The sequence below is a fragment of the Crocodylus siamensis genome, chromosome 4, assembly GCF_052110815.1.
Source record: "Crocodylus siamensis isolate JL-2025a chromosome 4, ASM5211081v1, whole genome shotgun sequence".
NCBI lineage: Eukaryota > Metazoa > Chordata > Crocodylia > Crocodylidae > Crocodylus > Crocodylus siamensis.
This window is the reverse complement of record NC_143398.1, coordinates 225275862-225301722: the sequence shown is the minus strand read 5'-3', so window position 1 is coordinate 225301722 and position 25861 is coordinate 225275862. Positions and strand designations below refer to the sequence as shown.

General features: G+C 42.7%; 1 protein-coding gene across 1 annotated transcript in view; it reads left to right on the top strand.

The window, feature by feature from the left end:
- The window catches only part of ARHGAP15 (Rho GTPase activating protein 15), a 507565-nt gene that overhangs the window by 74984 nt on the left and 406720 nt on the right, over positions 1 to 25861 (top strand). The window contains exons 4-6 of the mRNA XM_090041263.1: positions 1956 to 2017; positions 14760 to 14847; positions 25464 to 25553. Of these exons, the coding sequence (XP_089897389.1) occupies positions 1956 to 2017; positions 14760 to 14847; positions 25464 to 25553 (240 nt within the window). The remainder of the gene's footprint in view (positions 1 to 1955; positions 2018 to 14759; positions 14848 to 25463; positions 25554 to 25861) is intronic.

Genomic DNA, 25861 nt, shown 5'->3' with positions numbered 1-25861 from the left:
GCTAGGGGAAACAAGGTCTCGCCCAAACCCTTCTGGTCCCCCCTAGTGTCTGGATATCTTTTGTAAGACCTTCCTATTTGATAGGCATCTAGCCATCCAGGCTAGGCTTGGATACTCTTTTTAGGCTTTTGTTTCATATTCTGTTCAATTTGATTTCATATTTTATTTTTATTTTTTAATGTAAGCTGCCCTGAGCTTTGTTGGGAAAGGCAGGGTATAAATCCAGCAAATAAACAAATAAACAGGAGCAGCTATTAGTTTTCTCTTACACAAGGGAAAATGGCTTGCGCAAAATAGCATCTGGATTAGAGATCTACATAGGTAGTTTGAAATCAGTTCTGCCTATGCTCTGAGGAGGTTGGCCATGCCAGAGATTCTGGGCCAATTATGAAAAATACTCAAAACATGATTTTCCCTTTGTAATTCTAACACATGTTTAGTAGACATGCAAGCTTCTCATTTTGATTATGTTTTGTATCCCTGGTGCATGTTAGTTCCTTTATAAAATTTAAGGGATAATTCTGCCTGCACAGGAGTATATGCAAGCCCCACTGAAATGTGACTTTTTAAAGACTGTAGAAGGTGAGAGCCTTGGTATTATATATTATCTGAAAGACAGGACCACTGTCTGTCTGGCCTGGCATTATGCCTACCAGTGCCTTGATTTAGTAGTGACCCAGAGGGAAAAGTGGCACCTTGGAAGCATGACATTTTTCTTGCTGCACCTGCACTAGATATTCCCTGAAGGCATTCATGCACTTAACTTTTTGTTAGCATATAAGCAGGAGTCCACCCAACTTGAGGATGAGACCATCTGATTTCACTGGCAGCTTGCAGGATCAGCCACCATTTTTGAGGGCTTATCCTGGTGGTCCCCCTGCATGCCTATGATTGGCTGAGTAGCCCCAACGGCCCCACTCCCTGTCACTGATGGGTGGAAAGGCCTGTCTGTTTTATAGCATTGCCCCTTGCTGCTGATGGCTGAGAGGGCTGTCCATGCTGCCCTGCCCCTTGCTGCATGACAGCAAGCTCTCTCAGCCAACTAGTGATGAAGAGCTGGGTCAGCCTTTCATGCCATTAGCCCCTCTCACCTCTTTCCTTCCAGCAAGCTACAGCCACTAGGGAAGCAGAATTTTATTTTTAGTTAGCTTGTATTTCCACCTGTGGATTTCATGGAGATGACCCATTTTCTCAATTTCCATTAAATCCATGCAATTGGCAATTTAGGTAGGATCCTATGTGTAAGTGCTACCACATTCAGATCAGTGATTGGTAATCTAGCTCAGGGTGGCCAACCTGTAGCACAAGCATCATAAGTGATAAGGAACTTATAGTACGTATGTTGTATGCAGAGAGGTCAGGGAAGGGTCAGACAGCACAGCAGCAGATAGGGCAGGAAACAGAAAGCAGAGCAGGAGATGAGGCAGGGAGCAGAAAGGTGTTGATGCAGCACAGTATGGGGAGCAGAAAGCAGAGCAGCAGATTGGGCTGAGGAAGGGGATTAGAGTGGCAATCCAGAAGGTTGTGGGGCTATTTTGTGGCATGCCTGTCAAAAAGGTTGGCTCCCAGTGTTCTAGATGATAAATTATACGATTCTTCTAGAAATTAAATGTAATTTAAGAAGGATTAATAACAAATAAAACAGGGTTAACTGTTTTAAAACTAACAATAAGACACATTAATTTATCTGCATTTCATTACCTCTACAAAGTTAATATACATAGCTTTTCTTCCCAGTTATGATCACACTGTTGATTGATATTAGAGGTGGCTTGCAAATTTTTTGCAAAGAAAAATTCTGGCCATTATAGACACCATAAAAAGCTAAAATAAGAATTACTGATAAAATGCTATTCCATTAAATATTTCTAAATGCAAAATCTTGTAGCATGTACTATTTAAATCATGTTAGTAAATGATCCAGGTAATATATATACACATATTCTTTCTTGCAGGTAGTGGAAAAAGAAGGATATCTTCTAAAAGCTAAAATTGCAGATGGTGGCAAAAAATTAAGGTATTGTGTGTACATTTTAAAGAATCCCTCAGTCATCATTCAAACAGATTTGACTATGTTTACAAGCTAATGTTTGTCCAAATGCAACATACAGATGCACTGTTCTGCCCATGTGCTCTCTCAGCTTTAATATTCTGCTTTCGCTTACTGTAGTTGAGGGTCCTAGAATGCAAATGGCATGAACTATCTGGTCACATTTTATGCTGTAACCCTGGGTCATTAAAATGAAAATAGATTGAATTCTGCTCCATTGCACACAAATTAGGTTCAGTGCCTAGGGTTTAGGAAAACTGATAATGCAACTTTCTACCTCACAAGACTTAGGCACAACAAGAGCAGACTTTAGGAGTATGATGTAGGAGTATGATGTACCTGCCATGCAGGTACCCAACTGGGATATCAAAAACTATGAGAGATTATTTAGTCCTGTTTATTTTGAAGATAATAATTTACTGTGCACACATCTACACATGTGCATTCTTACTGCACAGTAAAAACCACTAATCATAAGTTAATTTGATACCTGCAAACGCCTACAGGCACTCAGAGAGCTGGGGCATACCTGAGGCACACCAGCAGGGAGCCTGAGGGCACTCCGGGCCCCTGGGTTCCACTAAGAAGGCTGCAGGTCAGCTGCCCTAGCTTGCCCGCATCCTGGCCCCGCTGCCTGGAACTGCACAGCTGCCAGACCCATGTTTCTCTAGGCATGCAGGATGCTGCAGGCTCCAACCAGGCCTGCCAGCCCCCAGGCCCAGCTGCATTTGCCTGAAGCCCAACCCCAGCAGCCTGCCCTGAGCTTGCAAGTGCTGCAGGGCATTGCTTCTGCCATGCTGCTGCCAATCCCATGCCAAGCCTTTGCACTGGGTGCTGAAGGCAGCTGTCCAGGCTCAGCGGCACAGAAACAGCTGCACAGGGGCTGAGAGAGCTGGTGCAGGACCCGCAATGGCATTCTCCTTGTCTGCAGCGCTGCCCAGACCTGTACCCGCCACCCAGGGCCTCAGCTGGTCTTAGGAGGAGACTGGCGACCTCATGGCACTGTGGAGCAAGGTAGAGGTGCAGCACCAGTTTGAGCAGAGTGGGCGCTTCAGCACCCACATCTATGAGGGTATAGTTGGGGAAGCGCTGAGGACCCAGAGGGGAAGGGAATCAGATGTCGAAGGTGAGTGGTTGCTCCTTAAGGAGACGATCCTCCATGCCCAAAGGGAGGTAATCCCAACAAGGGTCAAAGGGAGCAGGAGGGCACATAAACCCCCATGGCTCACTAAGAGCATCCGGGAATGTCTCCTTGCTAAAAGGGAGGCATATACCCAATGGAGAGATGGGGTCATCGCCAAGAAGGACTATGTTATAGTCGCCCGAGGATGTAGGGGGGCAGTCAGGAGGGCCAAGGCAGAGTTGGAGATAGGACTAGCTTCCCGGATTAAGGACAATAAGAAGTCCTTCTTCAAATACATAGGGGGTAAAAAGAGGGTCCCGGGTAATGTGGGGCCCCTGCAGGACACGATGGGCAACTTAGTCATCACGCCAGATGACAAAGCTAACATATTTAACGATTTCTTTGCCTCTGTCTTCCTAAGTAGGGACCAGTTCAGCCACCTCCCTGCTGGGCCCCCCTCGGGCCCCGAGAGAGACACGCCTGGGCCAAGGGTTAGCGAGGAGTTAGTTAGGGTACTTCTGGAGAAGCTGGACGTGTTCAAGTCCGCTGGTCCGGACGATCTTCACCCTAGGGTTCTACAGGAACTGGCTGAGGTCATTGCGGGACCCCTGGCACGGCTCTATGAGCACTCGTGGTGCTCTGGCGAGGTGCCGGAGGACTGGAAGAGGGCCAATGTGGTCCCTATCTTCAAAAAGGGAAAAAAAGAGGACCCGGGAAATTACAGGCCAGTTAGTCTGACCTCAATCCCGGGTAAGCTCTTTGAAAAAATTATCCTGGCACACATCCAGGAGGGCCTTGCGGGGGAATGCATGCTCAGGGGCAACCAACATGGGTTTATCAGTGGCAGGTCTTGTCAGACCAACCTGGTGGCCTTTTACGATCAGGTCACCAAATCATTAGACGCAGGGGTTGCTGTGGATGTAGTCTTTTTGGACTTCCGGAAGGCTTTCGACACTGTCTCTCACCCTGTCCTCATCAAAAAGCTGAGAGACTGTGGTGTCGATGCCCACACGGTCAAATGGGTCGCCAACTGGTTGGAGGGCCGCACCCAGAGGGTGGTAGTGGATGGGTTCTTCTCGACCTGGAAGGATGTGGGCAGTGGGGTTCCGCAGGGCTCGGTCCTCGGGCCTGCACTGTTCAACATCTTCATCAGTGACTTGGATGAGGGGGTAGAAAGCACCCTGTTCAAGTTTGCTGATGACACTAAGATGTGGGGGGATGTGGGTGCACTAGAAGGGTGCAATAGGCTACAAGCTGACCTTGACAGGTTGCAACGGTGGGCGGATGAGAATAGGATGGGGTTTAACACTGATAAGTGCAAGGTGTTGCACATGGGGAGGAAGAACCGGCACCACACTTACAGGTTGGGGAACTCTCCTCTTGCCAGCACGGAGACGGAAAAGGATCTTGGAGTCGTCATTGACTCCACGATGAACATGGGCCGGCAGTGTGGGGAGGCAGTCAAGAAGGCCAATCGTACCCTATCATGCATCCACAGATGCATCTCGAGCAGGTCCAGGGAGGTGATCCTCCCCCTCTATGCGGCACTGGTCAGGCCGCAGCTGGAGTACTGCGTCCAGTTCTGGGCGCCACACTTCAAGAGGGACGTGGACAATATGGAAAGAGTTCAGAGGAGGGCCACTCGTATGATCAGGGGTCAGCAGGGCAGGCCTTATGAGGATAGGCTACGGGACCTGAACCTGTTTAGCCTCCACAAGAGAAGGCTAAGGGGGGACCTTGTGGCCTGCTACAAACTGGTCAGGGGGGATCAGCAGGTATTGGGGGAGTCCCTGTTCCCCCGTGCGCTGCCAGGAGTGACCAGGAATAACGGTCACAAGCTGGCGGAGGGTAAGTTTAGATTAGATATTAGGAGGCGCTACTTCACAGTCAGGGTGGCTAGGGCCTGGAACCAGCTTCCAGGGGAAGTGGTGCAGGCTCCGAGCCTGGGGATTTTTAAAAGGAAGTTAGATGAGCACCTTGCCGGGGTCATCTGACCCCGGTGCTCTTTCCTGCTAAGGCAGGGGGTCGGACTAGATGATCTACCTAGGTCCCTTCCGACTCTAGCTACTATGAAACTATGAAACTATGAAACTATGAGGGGCTGTCAGCACATATGCGGGGGTGTGGGCATGACCAGTCAACCTGGCAGTGCGGGTTTCCATCACCGCCAGCCCCGCTGTTTGCCCCAGCTCCATGTGGGTGCAGAGCTGGAGCTGTCTGAAGCTGGTCCAGGACTGCACACCAGCCCTGCTGGCCCTGGACACTTGCTGCTCAACGGGGAGCCATCCACACCGGGATTGCACCGACTGCCATTGTGCCTAGGTGAGCCCCCTGGCCACTGCACTCACCATGGTGTGTGCACTCACAGGGGGTTGACCAGAGGCCAGGGTGCCTGTCCCCGGGCTCTGTCCCCTAGTTTTCCCACCCCACATCCCCCACTCCAGGGTAGCACACAAAGGCTATTGAACTAAGTTTTCATGGGGAAGAAAGTGTTTTATTGTTGGCGGAGGGGTTCTGTTTGTTGAGGGGGTGGGTCTGTGTGATGTGAGGGGAATAAAAGCTTGTTCTTGTGAAATGTATCTGCACTGAGTGTGGTGCTGGGGGTGGACAGGGAAGGTCCATGGGTGGCAGTGCAGGTGGACTTGAGTGGGCAGTACTGGAAGAGGTAATCAGCTAGCACCTCCTATACCCAGTGCTGGTAGGTGAGTGGCTCTCCTAGAGCCTTGGTGGAGGAAGTCGCTGCTGATGTTGCAGATGGTGCTCCTGCTGCCAGGTGTCTTCCATGTGCCATGCCTCCTCTGCTTAGACCTTATGGAAGAGCTCCCCCAGGCCTTACTGATGTTATGCAGCATAATGCAACAATGACCCGGGGGAAGTTGTCCTTGGTGAACTCAAGGTGGGCAGTAAGGGTATGCCGGTGGCCCTTAAGTGGTTGAAGTAGGCCTAGCAGGGGTCCAGGTGGCTGATCTAGGGCTGCATGAGCCAGGGGAGGAGCGGGCAGGTGGGGTCCCTGATAAGCAGCAGCAGGACAGGCAGGGCACTCAGCTGCAGGTCTGGTGACCCCAGCATGAAGCTCCCACTCTTTACCAGACCCAGCAGGCTGGAGTTGTGAGCATCGTGGGTGCTGCCCGCCCAGTCGGTGCCCACCTGCAGTGATCCATGACCTGGAGTACCACAGAGTGAAACCCCTTTGAATGTAATAGGGGTGGTCTCGTGGCACGGGCAGGTAATGTGGATGTGGGTTCTGTCAAGGTCTCCAATGCACTGGGGGAACCGCACCACCACCACCAGGGGGTCATGTATATGGAGCACAGTGTCCCCCAGCACATCCTAGAGAGTGTCACACACCTCCAGAATGGCATCCACAGTGGCCTTGCACACATCAAACAGGTGGGCAATGTACTGAGGCTGATGGGCACCTTCAGCAGGATGAGGGCCAGCTGGGTGTCTGTGGGGAGGGGAAGCCACATGCCAGTGTGATGCTATTCCAGATGGGACTGGACCTGCTGCAGGAGGTCCCAGAAGGTGGCCCAAATCATGCAGAAGGCCTTCAGCCACTGCTCATCATCCCAGGTGTTTTGGACGATGTGCCACCACCAGTCCTGGCTAGCCCAGAGGCGGTGGGGCTGGAGGCCCAGGAGGGTGATGGCAGCCCCAATGGTGGCATTCTAAAGCCTGTTGTCAGCATCCCTGTTGGGGTCCGGCCAAGTGGATGGAGTCAAGGTTGCAGGTGCATGGCAGTAGACCTGGGACAGCGTGCAATGGTCTGGAGGATGGTTGCTGCATGTGGGGGAGCTGGGAGGAGCGAGATGGACGTGGTCTAGGACAGTGGGCCAGCAGGTCCACCACAGCAGCCAGCAGGCACCCAGGGTGCTGGTCATCACTGCTAGGTTTAGCCATGGAGCAGGGAGACAGAGATGGTGAGCAGAGCATTGCTGCTTGCTGTCCTTGTGCTGGGCACACTGCTCCTGGCTAGAGAAGTGGCTGGCCATAGGACAGTGAGTGGGATGGGCTTTTGAAGAGGGCTGGCAGCTGCAGACATAGCCGGGAGTGCCCCCCAATGGCAGCAGGAACCCATTGCAAGGCCCTGGGAAGCAGGCGCAGATGGGCAGCAAATCTGCTGCTGCTTTCCTGCATGTATAGATGCTTTCCTGGCACCATTTACTTGTGAATAATTGACTTGTGAGTAAACTGGTGCCACAGCAAATGCACATGTAGATGTGTCTAGTGTTAACCTACCTCTCTGGATGTCAGTATGGCAGCTGCAATGACATGGTTCATTCTACCTTATTCATGATAACCAACCAGATGCTATAATACATTATTGTATTCTACTTCAAGAAATATCTAAATATTAAATCCAATATTGATTTTAGTGATGCAAGTTATAAAATGCAGGTGAAACCAGCAAATAATTTCAATTGTATAGACACTAAAGTTCCTGTTTATGGCTCCTCACCATCTCTGAGTCTTTTATTTTACAATATAGCTACCTACCAAAAATCCAAGTTTGCCTGGGACCCTCCCAGTTTGAGAAAAGCAGTTTTGGGGTATGTGCAGATATTACATTTAGATCGATGTAAGTAGGAGTGGGCCCAATTTAAATTAGTTCACCTGAGGCAACAGGTTAGCTTGATCTGATGAATGTCTGCACACGTTTGGAGTGCAGCCCTAGGGCTGTGCTCCCCTCCTGCCCCTCGAAACCGGGCTGGACTATTTTTAGCTCCCCAGCCACCCCATCACGAGACGAGCAATGCCACTGTTGGACCCACCCCCCCTTGGGCCTAGCAAGCCCCACCATGGATCTATTAGCTCCTTCTGATCCTGCCTGTGCTTCTCCTCACCCCAAGTTATTCACACTGGGGTCTCGACATGGCTCCCAGCACTGGCAAACGTGCACAAGCTGCTCCCAGCTTCAAGCCACATGACCATAAATTGAGTGCAGTGAATTGAGTTGCTCTTTATTATGGCATGTACCCTTTGTGTCTGCATGCATTTTAAAACAGGAATTTTCTCTCATTTTAAAATTTCCATTTTAGGAAAATATCTGCTTTTTTATAATGGTGCCAGGCAACACCGTAGTAAAACAGGCAATGGTAACTTCTGGCACACACTCTTTTCTAAACTGGAAGAAGTGTAGCCAGGGTATGCCTACCCATAACCTTCTGAGAGACAGTTCTCTGGCTCATTCACAATACTAACTACCACTTTTCTTTAGAAGTCCAACAGAACTGAAAGAAGATAACTGCACTAAATCATCTTCACAAAGCTGGCCACACTACTTCTTATCTGAACAGGCTCCTAAGTTAGAAGTAGTGTGATTGCCAGTGAAGCACTGCACATGTGTGAATATTGCCACCATACTGGAGCAGTGGTGCTCTGATTCAAGGTGCCATGATGTTAGCAACATTAATGCCAGAAAGAATACATGCAAGAAATAAACACAACATTTGAGGGTCCAATTCTGCTCTCATTTCCAGTCACTTTGGACTGGATCTAGGCATAGTGTTCTGGATGAGAATGAAGAGTTGCTCTTTATTATGGCTAGACCCAAATCCATAGATGGTCTTAAATATTAACACCAAAAACTTGTATTAACACCAGAAGCAAACTGGGAACATATGGAACATGTCTTCTGAAGCTGTGAACAGCAATGTACAGCAATGTACTTTCAGTTGTGAAGCTGATAGTATCTTAGTAGCTGCTGGGGCTGTTATAGTCACACTCCAGAGCTTTTTGTGTCATGTATACCTTCAGAATCAGAGACGGGTGCAGTAGTTTATTCACTTTTTCCTAATGTGAGTGGAAAAAGCATAAGTCTTTTGACAAGCTTTTGTTGGAAGAATTCATCAATTTCTTGCAACTGTTGTTATCCAGTATTAGTGATGAGCTGAGTAAGCCTCAAGGTTTCATACTTAGATGAGCCAAGTACAACAAAGTGTTGGAGAATTGATCAAAAGTTAATTAATTTGGTTTTGTGATTTTCTATCACAGCTTTAGCATTATTAAAACAATGGATATTTATGGGTGGGAAGTGGGCTTTAACTTAGTCAATAATGTATGGAGGCTGCAACAGAACAGCATGTCTAAAATGTTGCCCCCCACCTATATGGTTACACATAGAAAAGTCAGAATATTATTATATGTTTATACATGTGGCACTGTCTATTTATATTTTAAAATAACACTTTTAAGAGATAAAGAAATTGTGAATAGCGTTGGTCTTATAATGTGCTGCCATCAGGTGTCCATTTGATAGAATGCAAATACAGTAACTTTTATCTGATGAATGGAGTATATTGCTTTCTTTTTACAATATGCAGATGTCACCCTTCATCTTTTTGGAGTCTGCCAATATTTTCTCTTTAATATAGTACATTAATTCAGTTGATTCAAAAAGATGATTTTATGCAATACCAAATATATTTCATAATGTTTTGGTGTGTACATTTTGTATCTTTCTGCATGCTGATAGTCAGGGAGATCTGTTTCTTTTTTTGGGTCAAGTGCAGACAAAGATGATTTACCTTCTCTAAATATACTTTAACTACCTTCTCCCTTCATGTAGCCAGCCCTTCCAGTTTGTTGATTGGAAGTGACTTTTTGAAAGCTAAAGATATCCATCTGGCAAAGGGTAAAAAAAACTGCCCAAAGGGCTTGAAAACATTAACCCTCTATGTATGTCCACTGAAATGGTGTATAAAAGAAGGTCCACTTCTAGAGATAATTTACATCTCCAAATCTTTTTTCTTACCTGATGTTATATCCCTTACAAACAAAATCCTTTATTACATTTCATGTAATAAAAATGACTGCTTTTGTGAACTAAAGATTAACGATAAACAACTAGAAACAATGAAGTTTTGATTTTAAATGTCACGAGTTTTATGACATTCTTGTGGACTAAAGAGAATTTTGAATATAGTGGGTATAATAAGGGAAAGTTCACCTTCTGATGTTGTGTTGAAGTTTGATACGGTCTAATACTCTTCTTGACTTCTGCTGCTTCTACACAATTTTTGGTAAGAACAGCAATACGAACATGTCAAATAGGATTAAGCCAACATTCTCCTCTAAAAAAAGAGAACTTAAAAGACCGCTAAGACTGGTTGTTGCCTCATAGCTCTGAAATCTTAATGACAATTTTTTCATAATTATGATGTCTAAGACATGATCCTATACTGAGCTAACCAGAAAATGTAAAGCACAAAGTTTTGTATTTTTCATTTTTATTTCGCTGTTTCAAAATTCAGACTGAAGGTCAGTGGGTGCATCTACACATGCCATTAAGATGACATGATAAACTCCAGTGCAGTTTGCATCAGTGTCAGCTGCTCCCAGGTGCAGTGTGACTCCAGTACATGTGCCTGGGACTCCAGCAGCTTGACCCAGGATAGAGAGTTTTGGGCTTGGCAGCAGGGTCAGCTCTGTGCTCCAGGTAGTGGCAGGGGGTTGAATGAGGAGGCAGGCAGTCCCCTCACTTTCGCACCGTTGTGCCCCAGCAAGTAGGGCTGTGCAAAACAGCACTGTTTCGTTTCAACTTCCATTTTACTGTTTCAAAGGGACAGCATTTCATTTCAACGTTTTGTTTTATTTCATTTCGAAGCACTATTCTGTCTTGTTTCGTCGAAAGTGTTTCACTGTTTTGACACGTTTTGACATTTTGCCCGTAGACTATAATGGGGAATCATGAAAATGCCTGTAACTTTAGCATTTCTTCCCTGATTTCAATGAATACAGCAAGGAGGGTAGTCCCTGCTGAAGCCATGAAGCCCGACAAGTTTCAAGGAGATATGTGCAGGGGTTTCTGGGAAACTGCACCTCAAGCTGTTTAGAGCAAAATTTGTGTGACTTGTAAGAATGAAGGCACAGAGAAAGCTCAGTTCAAACAATGGTTTTTATGTTGTTTTTCCATCCCTCCCCCAGAGCACTGTGATTGGAAGGGACCTCAGGGCAGGATCACAGTCACTGGTCAGCTACACAGTCAAAATAAGACCTTCCCCCTCCCTTTCCTTAGTTTCTCTTTAACTGCAACCAAGCCCAGCTTCAAAACTTTAAACATTTAGAAAGTTTTGAAACATTTTGACTGCCCTCATTTCATTTTGAGGCTGTTTCAAACCCTTTAATTTCATTTTGATTTCACTGTTCTGAGCTTGAAATGAGACAAAACAATGTCGAAACAAAACACCCAGCAAAATTTTGCACAGCCCTACCAGCCAGCCCCTGTCACCCTCTAAATGTGCATTTTGATGGAATAAATTACTCCACTGTAGGATAGGACTGTTAGAAACAGTAGACTTAATTTACTGTGTCCTAATACTGGGAAATGTGTAGACTATGATGCTTTATTGTGGATCTAAAGGTAAAGGAATTATATTTCCTGCTAATCATCCACCAACAAGTTCTGATCAGTTTTCTCTTTTCCTGTGCAAACAGGCTCACAAAGGCTAAGCACTCTTGTTCTGTGCTTCCCTCACCCTCTGCTTTGCCATCTCCAACAGTAACCCAGCTATAACCATGTTAGTGCAGTACCTCATTCAGTCTGGAGCTAGGATTTTTAGCCCCTTTACCACCCTTTACCATTGTTAGGTGTTGAGTGTCATTGTGAATATTTGAAATGACTCTCAACATCAAACACAGATTTTATGTTCCTTAAACAAGTAAAGCATATCTCTTCCTTCACAAGCAAGTGTGATTCAGTCTAGTATAAGAGCATAAGGTATACCCACATCTGAATCCCTTACAGACTTCTTGTGGTATAAGTAATACAAAAACTCTGAGGTAAATCAGTGAACCAATGCTAAATAGGTGAACCAACGTTAGCTACTGAATAGAAATCCTTCTGGGGATCTTAGCTTGTTGCATTGGGGATATTTAAATATTAAGTTGATCTGTTTTAACCTGGGTTACTATATCTTCTTCCTTCTTTTTTCCTCTTCCTTGAGTGATGGAGGATGGTGTGCTATGGACTTCTCCCTGCTAAGAGATTAGGATGAGTAGAGATTAGCCATTTGTTTTCTTTCTCCTCTGTTTGAATCCTAAATAAAATTGCCAAGGATTTTTTCCTCCTTTATTTTTGTCCCAATGCCTGCCAACAGTCTAGGTGGGACTGCAGGAGGAAAGTCTTCATTACTCTTCTGTATCTCTGTAGTTGTGAGACTTCTTGAGGCCATGATCAAGAGTAAATAGTGCTGACTACTTCTTTACTGATTCTTTACTTCTTTCATGTTGACTGCTTCCTACTTTACTAAACTAATGTTAGCTGCAGCTTTCAGCTTGAAGTCTACTGCCATTTATCATTATGAATCATGTAGATTGATACTGAATGGCTCAAACAAAACTCTTACACCTTCGATACCTCAACTGGGAAATTTAAAATATGAGGGATATAATCAAAACATATTGATCTCTTTGTTCTGTTCTGTTAGCCAAGGCAAAAAAAGGGACAGGCATAGAGTGAAAGAGGAGGAGCTGGGGTTCCAGTTTCTTTCTCAAATAACCATCTCCCCTTGCCCAGCTTTACCATATGTGTTTAGGTGTAGATTTAGCTTACACCCTTCAGAAATGATCCAGAAATTAAACTGGGTTTGCCTAATCCAATGTAAAATATATGGGAAGGATAAGCGTATACAGCTTTTTGCAAGTTGCACCATAATAATAAAATCTTGGAAATTAATGTCACCAAAGAACTTACAGAGAGTATTAATAGTCCAAATTCAGCTTGCCTGTAGCAAAAGAATGATATGAAATCCCATATAGGAAGTTCAAGAAAGGTTTAGCAAGGATAAAACTCTTATGTTTATATACTGCTTGGCATAGTGGGTTCTTAGTCCAGAAACAGGTTGGAACATGGCAGGTAGTGACACATTTAGTTGTGCCATCACATAAAAGTGTATAGGCAAGCTTAGAATTCCTATGGTATTCGTCACTGAGCGGTCTCTGTAAAAGATAACTCAAGAAAGCCTACAGATGACACTTGCCAGTGGATAGCTCCCTCTCACTCACAGGTATTTCAAACCCTGGTAATTATAGGTAGCCACAATCCTTACCTCATGAGAATGTCATGAAGAATGGCTAGTTGAGATGTTTGAACTGTTCATTGCCAGGCATGCATGTGATTCTCAACTACTGTAAATCTGTATAGTTTACCCCCGCTGAGGCTCTGGATAGAATTATCAAAATCACCTAAGTGATTTACAAAAACAAGTTTCATTGAATTTCCTTTGCATTAATCTTGTTCAAACTGATGGGCATTTTACCACTGATACCAACAAGGCCAGGATTTAATTCATAGTATTTTATGTCCTTTAACAAAAATAATTAAAACATATTAAATGAGATGATAATTAATACTGAATAGTGATTATTAATTTTGATATACATATTGAGTTGGATAATGGTGTGTATGAAAACTGAAAATGTTTTCAGGATTTGTATTATTTATTTAACTAGACAACAGTAATTTTTCTGAATTCAGGTGAAAAACCCTATGTAAGATTGAGTATATATAAACTAAAAGTCTTTTATCTTCAAGTCTTTTTTCTATGTGGCTATTTCTGTATCTCTGTAAGCCTGTTGTATGTAATTACCTTTTTGTAGTTTTCTAAATGTTTTCATAATACTTTTGTATTTTAAAAAAAATCTGAATCTTTCAACATCAGTCCTTAATACAGGCCTCTGTTTATTGCCTTAAGTTATGATTTCTTTGCTATTCCTGTCCTGGATTTCTCTGAACTATGAATCACCAGAAACGTGCTTAATCATAATGGTCCCAAAGGAGTAAACCTCATAAGCATGTGTGAATTTTATCATGTCAGTAGTCCTAGTGATTTTACATGGTTAACATTTGCTCTTGTGACTAAGTGCTTTTATGAATAAGAGCCACAGTGAACTTAAAAGGTGAATGAAGGCAAATGGGCTACCAAACCTACTGGGTTAACTCAGTGGAAACAGGTTCAAGTTCATTAACATCAACAGAGCGTGTTTGCTTATGTTGAATCTGAGTTATAACATTTTAATTTCTGAGATCAAAGAAAGGTTGAATCCCAGTGTCACTGAGCCACAGACAGAGACACTCCAAAGGACTCTCTGGCCCCCCTGAAAGTCGTGGGGGTGGAATGCAATGGGAGGTCTGGATAGTGACAGTGACACAAGGTGGCATAGTCACAGGTCCCCTGGTGACTGAGGGGGATTTTCGTAGAAAGGTTACGAGGGCTAGGTGGTAGTCTGAAAGAAGCTGAAGGAATTTGTCCATTTTGTTTTCCTGTATGTAGTTGTCAAAGCATTTGATCACCTTTTCTTTCAGTGTAATAAACCCTTTTTGGTTTTCTAGTATTTGACCGAAGTGTCTGTGGCACACTGTAATTTCTGGGCAAATTAATAACCTGGGCATACCCATTTGGCAGGGTGGGGGACCGCTAAATTTAGACAAACCCAGGGCATATCTCTGGGAGCATCCCAAAGTTTTGTCACACTTATGTCTGTAAATATTATGGGTAATACATTATCTGACATCTTTTTATAACAAAGATAGCTTCTGATTACTTTCTCCATTGTTTATTTATTTATTTATTTATTTATTTTAAGGAAAAACTGGTCTACTTCTTGGCTTGTTCTTACTGCTCGGAAAATAGAATTCTACAAAGAATCAAAACAGCCAGCATTGGTCAGTCTGGTAAGTAGTTATCCTTTAAATGCTTTTCAGAAATGTTACTGAATAAAAAGTTTAGCACCATAAAAAAAAAGAAAAGAAAAAGAGCTTGAAAACTTCCAGAGATCTGCCAGCAACTATAACGAAATGACTCAATAAACTTTTAATCAGCTAGAGGGTGGGGGAAGAAATAGGACTTAGCACGTCTTTTATTAAGAGGTGCATTTTGAGAATAATTGCAAAATGAGACAAATGGTGAGCAACTACCCAGTAATGTGAAGGTAACACTTTAAATTAAGGTGCCACTTACAAATGCTTTATTCTTATTTATGAAAATGATCACTAACCACAGCTACTGCCTCAAATAACGTATTATAAAGTATGTTATAAAATGCATTAGTAATAAATACTTAACAGATGATGCGATGAGAATCTGTTGCAAGTGATATTATAAGACGTAAATTGTACTAAACCATGTATGTGCATCTTTAATACATGAATTTAAGTTGTTATCCAGTATGCTATAAAGTGGCTTATACATTAATAAATTATAATAAACTATTTATAAATGGAACCTTAATATGGGGTGTTACCAAAGAGGAAAACACTGTAAGTTAGCAAAGTGATTTTTTATCTTAGTATAAACGTGACACCTACCATATCCAGCTAACCTTCCTGAATATTTCTATGACTCCATCTAATGCAGCTAATGCAATTTCTGTAGCCTGTAGTTACTACAAAGTGAAATTTACAGTACCTTTTTATTGTGCCCCAAGGAGAGGCCACTGATCTTAGTCTTCAGAGATGTGACAGTTATGTTGCACAAGCAATAATGGCATGTATCCCTTCAGTGCTAGTTACTGTGGAGTTCAAAGCTACAAACCTTGGTATGGGTTCCAGAAAGAGAACTCGGTAAATATATGACACTGTGGACAGAAAAGGGGCAGGTTTGACAGAGCCCTTTTGTGAAGGGCTCCCAAGGCTTGATCAAACCTGCCATACCTTATTGAAGTGATGGGTGACTAGAAAGGAGTCACACACAATAAACTAATTTATAGATGGCAGGTGATGAAATTTTATGCTCTTAAGCCACCAATATTGTTTGCATTACAGTTAAAATAACCCTTCTCCTTCCTCCTTTCTCCTCACTTGCAAAACAATGTTTGTTAAAAACAAATAAAAGGTAATGCTGGCTCTGTGGAAAATTTGATAGCTTTTTATACTGAAATGGTGGAAGGAGGTTATATTGCTGAAACTATACAAGCAAATTACTTATAAATTAATGTTTTTTTGAAACTCATTATTCATGCCAGCATCAAGCTAGCCGATTTTTATGCTAGAAAATTATTTTGCCTTTACTGTCTGCATTAAGGTAATTTAGTAAAAAGTATTCTATTAGCATGTATTCATGACTTAGTAGTCTCAGACTTGTACCTGTCCTTGTTCCATGGTCATAATCAAACATGGCATTAATAGATATCATTGTTAGTAGTCTCAACATAGTAGCCAAGAACTAAATGAACACCCCTTTTCCCCTTAAGTGCCTTTGTCCATGTCAGAGTTGTTGTTATCTGTACCAGTTAGAGGATAGCAGCCTTTTCCCAAGCAACACATTTTTAACAATAATTTTGAATAGAAGAAGAGCACTTAACATGAAACCAAAGGCACATAAGCTTATCATTGGTAATTATCCCAGGATTGTTGCAATCAGACAGGAAATTTCATTGAACACTTTAGTGCTGAAACAGAACATCTGATCATGTGGTTCCCATTCATTGAAATTTGCACGGTATGGGCCACAGTGGGAACTGGGGATGCTCTCCTGTTCTTAGGCACTTACTAAGGACATGCTGGGTGCATCTACATGTGCAATTAATTTGAAGCAATGAACTCTGGAGCAGTTTCTACACGTGCACCCTTGAGCCAGGGTGGAAAAATATATACCAGGGCTGCTCAGTCCCAGGCTTCTGGTGGTAGCATCAGGTGACACAGGGATTGGCTGGGACATGAGGGTGCTGAAAGTGTTCATCCATGTGTCTAGGCAACAGGCAGGAGTCTGGCCCCTTGCTGGGTGGGATGACTGGTTGCAATTTATACCCACCATCAGTGTGTACATGTATGTTTAACTGCAGTTAATTACCTGTAGTTAAGTACAGTTGCTGACAGTACTATCTTAGGGTGATGTTAATTAGTTTACTTTGGCCTAACAGCATTACATGTGTAGATGGTGACATTTTACTCTGCAGCTAATTAGTCTCCTGTACAGTTATGCGCACACATAGGCATGGCCACTTTGTAAATTCCTGAACTATGTCAGTGATTCTCAGCTAGGGTGCCACTGGACTCTGGATTACCTTGAGATCCTTTTAAAGTGCCAAGAAATGTTAGCACTGTTGGGTACATCCCCCAAACCTAAACTAGGAACAGCACAGGCAGCCCAAAGTAATTAACTACTTGGGAAAAGGGGAGCTGGCAGATCTGAAGAGTGAGCTTGGTAACTTCATGGGGGCAAGAAAAGGGGGGCTTTGCTTGGTCAGAAGTGGTCAGGTGGCTAAGAATACTCCAGTCAGTGTTGGGGGGGGGAGGGGGTTAGAAATACCACAGCCCCGGGTTGTGGCAAGCGGCTGCACTTTCCTTGTCCTGGAGCTGTGTGGTGGACACATTTGTTAAGCCAGATTAAATCATTTTGTATCAGGATAACTCTCTGAGGTGAACTATATTTAGGTTGGGCATACACATTTTAGAGCAACCTGTGATCTGTACTTGCCTGCATTTTCTACCATTTAGATCAACTTAATTTTGGCTAGGTTGATCTAAGGGTGCAGGCAGAAGTACAGCTCCCTGCTGTAACTGAGAACACTTTGCAGGAAGCATTCTGAGTTACACCAATCTCCCGGAACAAACAGAAGTTCATTGTTGGTTCTGGTGAGGGGGGGAAGCCAGCTGCAATGGCCCTTCGCTCTCCCAACCTGTCCCTGTTTCAGAGCGGGGAAAGAGAGCAGAGGAAGCTCATTCTAGGGGTTCCTCAGTCAGCTCCGGAGAGTGGGGCAGGGGTATTGGAGCCCCATCCAATACCCCTGTTCCACCCTCTAGCAGGGGCTGAAAAACCCTCAAACCGAACTCCCTCCTCTCCCTTCCCCCGCTCCCATTCCGAAAACAGCTCAAGGCTGGGAGGCAGTGCAGACAGAAGTTACAGAAGATGCTATGTTTTTAAATGTTATTATCTGACGCCTCATATAATGAGGAGTCAGATTTTCACCCGATCAGCCATTTTTGAAGCTGTCTGCATTTATGTTTGGCCATGGCTTTAAGCTGCTTTCTGTGGCCATTTTGGGTGAAAATTGTCACTTCCATCTGTGCCCTAAATATAATGCTTGTATAAAGACTGCCCTTGCCACTTGTGGCATGTTTGCTGCAGGTTAGCCACTCCTGCTCTACAGCTTAGTGGCTAGGGTACTCAACTGGAATGTGGGAGACCGGCATTCACATTCCCCTTCTGCTTGTTTAGACTGGACCTGATACAAAACAGAGTAAACCTGGAATCACTGTAATTTGCCCTGAAATGAAGGGCCAGACTATCAGCTGGGAAGTATTAGAGTGCATTGGGTTCCTTTAATTCCATCTCCCTCATCCAAACTTCTCCCCACTTTCCATAATGTTCTCCTTGTACAATTTGCCGGATGAGTAAGGGATGTCTATGCTGAAACAGTGGCAAACCTTGGCAAAATGCTGCCAAGAGACAGGCCTTGCCCACTTTTTCCAAGGCCGTGTGTAGATGAAACAAGAGGGCATGTGTGCACAACACTTTAAAGCAAGATAAATGCTTTTGCACTGCTTTAATGGTGTTGTGTTTGCACACCTCAGCAGCATATTGCACATGAATTCCAGCTGCTGTAGGAAATTTGGCAGCATAATGAACCTTAAATGACTTGAGGCGCAGCTCCACTGGGCTCCATGCAGCTCCACGGCTCTGCAGGAAGCCCTGCAGGCAGCCTGGCAGCAGCCCAGGAAAGCAGGCTTCAACCAAGAAAAGCAACAAGTGTGAGCTTTCCTCCCCCCAACAGAGCCCGCCTGCCTGAGCTGCACGGGGGCCGAGTGCTTCCCTCTGTGGCTGTGCTGTACCCCGGAGCTGCCTGAGCTGGATAGCTGGATGCCTGCAGGCGGGTGCCTCCGGTGGGGGGGGCACCGCTGCCACAGAGAGAAGCACCAGCCCCTCGCCCGTTCCCACTCCCGCAGCCCAGGGGCTGCTCTGCCCTCCCTTCCCCACAGCCAGAGGCAGGTAAGTCAGTGGGCTGTGTGCACAACACGGGGGTTAATCAGCCCAAAATGGAAACAGAGTTTTTTAAAACCCACCGCTTCAATTTAAGGTCCCCGTTTCATCTACACATGCCAATCACTAGCTTCTTAAGCCTGAAGAATAGGCAGTTTAGCTGATTAAGTCTGGCCCTGAATGTATGCCAAGGACATGTCTGGGGGAGAGCCTTAGACCATCTCTCATTGTGTACTGAGCTAAACCAACTATGCTGCCTAGTCTTGGTGTTTTGGCATGTGCTGCCTCAGTGCGTGGGCAGAGGATGCTTCTGAGTAGTGCTCTTGGGTTTGCCACAGAGACAATGTGCCCTAAGTATCTGGATTAAAGCTTTATATTAAGCCAGAATTTCTTCACACTGCAAGAGTTTTCATCAGCTCCTTCAGGGCTGGTTTAATGAGTGGCAGAAGGGGACTTTGGTAGAAAACAGGAATCTGGCTCAAAGCTAAATATGTTTAGTGAAAAATAAATACGTTATGAGACACAACCTCATACTAAGCCAGTACCTTTTCTGAAAGCTCGCTTCTCCAGCAGTGCTTGTAATAAATGAGGTAATAATCACTGCCTCATAGCTTTATCTTTCTTCTTTAAAAACAAACAAACAGGGTAATCTTAACACAGCAAACAATATGTGTATATGCCTAAAGTGAGTTACCATGTACAGTAAGCTTCATGCTCCTGGCCTCATCCTCCCCCTTTCTCTTTGCCACATTCTCCAGTTTGATGTCTGTCACGATGAAAAGGCTGTGCATTTTAGCATAAGTTTCTTCTGATGTGACCCTGACCCCATGGACCTCACCCAACTGAAAATATTCTTGTCCTGGCACCACATTTTATGTGGTGGGTTTCTGACTACAGCAGCTAGCTACAACAATATTTTTACTACTGCTACTATTGCTTCTACTATGAGCCTAAAAGTTCAATAATGAAGCACTGTGAATGCTAGACTGAGCATGTTTTATTGCTATTTTTTTGTCATGATATCAAATATTTTAAGCAAAACTCAAGCAAGTAGTAGATGGATATCACTTCTAATAATGTCATAAAGAATTCAGAGAAGTTCCTGCTCAAACTAAATAAAATTCAGGCAAAGTAATTCCATCTGATGAAGCTAGTTCAATGTTTGTTTGTTTTTTTACAAACCACTTGTCCTGCTATAATCTTGATATCCGAAAAGGAATAATACAAAAGACTTCATTAAAAATCATTTGTTTACTGACTTTTTCAAATATTGTTTACTTCAGAAAAGAGAGAACTCAACCATTAATTAAATAATGCAATAAAGTCAATGTTCATTCACTGTAGTATGAATTTAATAACATAGCAATTTTATTTATAGCAAGAAAATGATGTGATTTAACAAAAAGATTAATATAGCTTTAGATTATAAAGCCATTCATTCCTTATTAATTATTAATCATTAAGTACTGTATATAAAGTGAAAATTTAAAATACGGATGCATCATTATAAAAGGAACCATACCTCATGGTAAAGCCATTCAGGCAACATTGGGAGAATAATGAAAGTATGAACTCATAATCTCTCTTGTTATTAAATAAGCAGCACTTATTGGTGATTTTAAATTATATTTACCATAATTTTAATAATATTTTGATTCATAGACTGATGCTATCTACAGCCCAGTATTATACTCCATCATTTCTTGTTTCCAATGGAATCCCTTCTGCAACTGTAGGCGTAAGACCCATTAACGCATTGACTGCCTATACATGTACATGTTGGCATTCTAATTAGAATGTGTTGGAGTAGACTCAAGTAATCACATCTGCTCCATGTTCTAGTTAGAATACTGCAGCATCACCAGATCCTCATGTGCATTAAGCCCCCATGCTTTTAAAATGGCTGTGGGTGCTTTAACTAAACCTTGTCAAATGAGGTCTAGATAAATCACCCCATAGCCATTTTCAAATGCACAGGGGCTTAATACACATGATGGTGAGGCATTTTAATTAGAGCAGCTGCCTGAGGACCACTTGAATTAAAATGCACCCCTCACTCCCTGCAAAGCATGTGTATAAGCAGCCATTGGTAGCCATTGGCAAGCAATTCCTGTTGACTTCTATGAGAGATGGTCTGGGTCCACTGCTTTTCTAGTAAGGTTAATTCTACCATATGGCCTTGTTATTCGTAATAATTAATGGAAGTGGTGTTGTAAACCACAGAGAGAGGGAGAGGCTAAAAGATAGGCATTGTGTTTGTTTAAATATATCAGTGACAATATGAAGGGACTACTACAGCTTCACTGCATATAATAAAAATTATATATTTAGCTCCTGGTCATATATAAGTATTTCATACAACTTTAGCATTTACAAAACCGTTTAACTTTTACTTTTAAATGGATATCATGATCTAACTAGATCATTGCTCCATTGTTAGTCCTTCTCTGACTGCCATCAAGATTATTCAAATTTTTTCAAAGATTTGTACTTTTGATTTTAAAAAAAAGACAACTGTTTTGTCAAAACAGTTTATTTAACAGAGGATATTTTAACCTCAGGTTTTAGTCCCTCTGCAAAGTAATTTACCAAGAGAAAATGCCTCTGAAATCCATACCCATGCAGAGACAGATTTCATTGTAACAGACACTTGTATCAATTTACAGCACAACCCCCACCAACAACACTGGTATAACATAATTAGTCTGACTGAAGAACACAAAGCAAGGACATGGGCTCTCACATTAAACTAAACTCATTCTGTAATGACACTTATTACTTAAGCCTGCATATTTTGGAAGTAGGCTGCATATAATATGGCGTATAAGACAGCAACATGGCCAAATTGAACCTTGGATTTATATTGATTTAAATAAGGACTACCCTGTGCCCACCCTCTGAAGAACTCCTTGATATCTAATCACAGGGGGAACTCTGATGTGGGAAGAATTTCCTGCTTGACTCTTCATTCCTTTGCTTTTGTGGATTTCAACAGGATGTTTCACCTATACCAGTACTTGTTTGGGTTATGGAGTTTAGCAACAGTAACCACCACACTTATGCAAACTGTACCCCTCAGTTGAGGCAGAAGCACTATCTTTCCCAAATTCAAATTATTTCTACTGTATTTGTAATGAGGATTAATCAAAATCATTTATATTAAGCAGAAATGTAATCATCTTCCTAATATCTCGTCCCAATCTGCATCCCTTCTCCATATATCTGAGAAGGAAACAGAAGTATATAACAACTATTTCTCACTGCTTTTTACACACCTGAAGTAGAAAATAATACCATATTCTAACATGATAAAGAATGCTTATACATAAATTATGTAGTGGACCCCTAGTTGTATTAACACATACCTTTTCATAGAATAATAGAAATTAATGGTAGAGGAGACATAGAAGTTGCCAGATCCATCTCTCTGCCAATGCAAAAATGTCCCATAGATTTTACACTGTTTTGCCCAGTCCAGTTTTAAATGTTTCAAACAATGCAGGCATCAGTGTTTCCCTGAAAGGACTATTTTAGAGCCTGATACTACCACAAAGCTATGTCTTGGTCCATATTTTATATTCTTCCTTTCCTGTCACTGTGGACTCCCAAGGTCTTCCTCTTAACACATCCATTTTTTTAGCTGTGGCCCTCACACCAGTGTATATAAGCATGTGCATATTCAACCAATCATTTTGTTATTTTATTTAAGGAGATCCAATGATGTTTGACCAGATCCCCTACATATAGGGTGATATGTGCTTGTACTGGCCTTATGATCCAGATACCTTGTTACAGGAGGACCAAAACCCTCAGACTAACCACGACTTCTCCATTTGATAATAGGCAATATTATTGATACAGATTAGATATATGATACAGATAGCAGATAAGAATAATTCAGGCAAGACAAACAATTTGATATCTGCCAGTCCTAGAACTGTCACACAGGGAAGGTACATCTCACTATTATGAGGGCTTCACCCTGTGGTTCTTTCTTGAATGTCAGCAGTCAGCAGCCTGGAGGTTGAGAGCCATGACCCACCTCCCCTCAGTGGGGTGGGTGAGATGGACTGGTGGTATGCCCTCTGTCCATGGCAGCTTTGGGTTCTGCCCTTGGGGATCCTTTGCTGCTCTGAAATCTCTCCTTTTTTATTCTTTCTCCCTTCTGATGACACTTCATTCCCAGGCATCATTGATTGATTTCCCTGTGGCCACCGTACTAATCATGTTCTGTCCTGTTGGCATATCCCTTTGTTCCAGCAAACCCATCACATGTACACATCTTAATTTGGTTATTTACCAGTCATTCTAATTTGGCCAGTCCACCAAAACCAGAAATCCCAAGGGCTCTGCAGTTGGGCACTGTGACCTGGTGCCAATGCTGCAGAGTACCTTATCTCTGTTTGGGTATACTGTTCACATTATGGAACAGTGTGGTACATGTCTTCAGTTTCCCAGACTGTGTCTGCTGGCTTCAGACACAGTGGGCTTTGAAGGAAACTGTCACAAACAGGCTTTTTGAAACCAGTTAAGCCTTGCCATTCCCCATAACCATTGTGTTAATGCATATGTATTTTACCTACAAGCCAATTCCCAAAAGCAAACCCAAAAAGTACCATTTTGTAGCCATCAATATGTAGGTATGCATTTACCTATTTTAGGGGGTGCAAACCTTTTGCTGAATACTTGTGGGTGGAGTTCTAAGAGGGTAACCCACAGAGATTCCTACTTCAAAGATCCAGTATTCATATTTTTTAAGGTATGCAGGAGGGGAGTTTGTAACTTTCATATTTTCTCCGAATATTTTGCTCATTATAAGACCTCTTTGCCAATCAGAATTTCTAGCTGAAGAATTCAAAATGTTTTACATTATAAATTAATTATGCCTAACAGCATCCTTGCAAAGTATTGGTATTGCCATTTTGCAAGGGACAGGGAAATTGAGACATAGCAAGGTTAAGATTTCTGCCCAAAACAAAAGAGGAAGCCTGTGGCCAAGGTGGGGAAAGAACCCTAATCTCTTCCATTGCTTTCACCACAGAACATTCTTCTCTTTTGAATAACTCATAATCATCTTTTTCTCCCTTTGAAAAAAAAGGGACGACAACCTACTGGTCTGTCAGTTCCAGGGGTGCTGAACCACACTGGTTTTGTGGTTTGGCAAATGTAGAGCAAAATAGTATCTCTAGGGCTGAAAACTGTTTGAGTTTCTGACTGCAAACTACTTAAATAGAATTTCTTATGGTGGTTCTTTTAACTCAGATGGATCCCCATTTAACCACCTTAGAGTGCCTCCTGGGTATACGTGGTTTCAATCCACTAGTAGAAATTTGGTGGGAACTAGTAGTGTGTCCAATACTGAAACTGATATTCAAGCGTTCACCAGAATACTAAGATTTAGTTTCCTTTACCAGCAATGTCCAATCTTGCTGGTTGAAAACAAAGGAAGATTTAAAACAAGGGAGAAGGGGAAAATATATCAAGATGACCCTTTGAATTCCACAGGTATGAACAATGACCAAAACAACAGGGAGCTTAATGTCACCAAGGGTTGGTTTTGGTTTTTGTTTTTCATTATTTTCTGGGATGCTTAACAACCTGATCCATAAAAGCTAGTCCATATTTCAAAGCACTTGCTGTTATAGACCCAGCCTACTAGTAAAGAGAGTGTTATCTTGCCTAAAGGAATTCTGCTTTAGTTAGCATAGCTAAATCATTTCCTGAAACAACAAACTATACAGGCAAGCAGACTTTGAAGGAGATTGCCATATCATTTAGAAGTATAAGTTTTTCACACCTCCAAACATATCCATGACAGCAGAACTTTACATTATAGACTTTCTTCAAGGTGTCAAGCTCCACTTACTATGTGCTTGGTATCCTGGAACCTATTAACTTTTGTGGGATTCAGGATCCTGGTACTAGATAAGATTTAGATCTTGACAACTGGCACAGATAAAAAACATAAAAGATAAAAGATTTTTTTAAGGGCAGAGATACACATTCCTTTCTTTCCGGCTATACCAAGAATTTAGCAATCAATTAATTAACTTGTGTGTTAATCAACACAATGTTACCTTGTTTTGCTGTAATTTTTTAGGTTTTGTTGGCAAAAATAAACAGTACACATCATCCATACCATTTTTTCCATTTTTCTTGTCTATCAATTTGCTAATTGTCCAATGAATTATTTAAATTTTGCAGGCTAACACATGAATAAAAGTAATTTGTATTCACTGGATGAGGGTGGGGGTATCAATGGTTCTGTAGAATATTTTACCCATTGAACTTTATCTACTCTCATTCTATCAGGCAAACTTCCTCATTTCTGTATGTCCAGTTCATATTCCTTTTTAATTTGTCTTTGCAGAAACCTGGCTATAAACCGGAATGGGTGGATTTGTGTGGAGCTTGCATTGAATGGACCACAGAGAAATCCAGCAGGAAGAATGTGTTTCAGGTAAGAGTCAACTTTTTCGTTCCATTCTATTAAGGCTAAAACTAGGTTTTAGTTCCTTGTTTTTAGGAACTAAAAATGATCTAATTCAGCATTTGTTTCTTAAAGACCATAACATTTTATCTAGCATCACTTTACTATTTTTCCTAAGCTAAAGAGTCCTGATGATTAAAATACTTGAGAACCTGTTGATTTATTGATTAATGTTCTACATACAATTTGTTTTTTTGGTCCCAAGCCTAGAATCCTTGACCTAAAGAACCTCCATAAACCTCCATAAACAGAACCTTCTCAGACTGCTTACAAAAGCT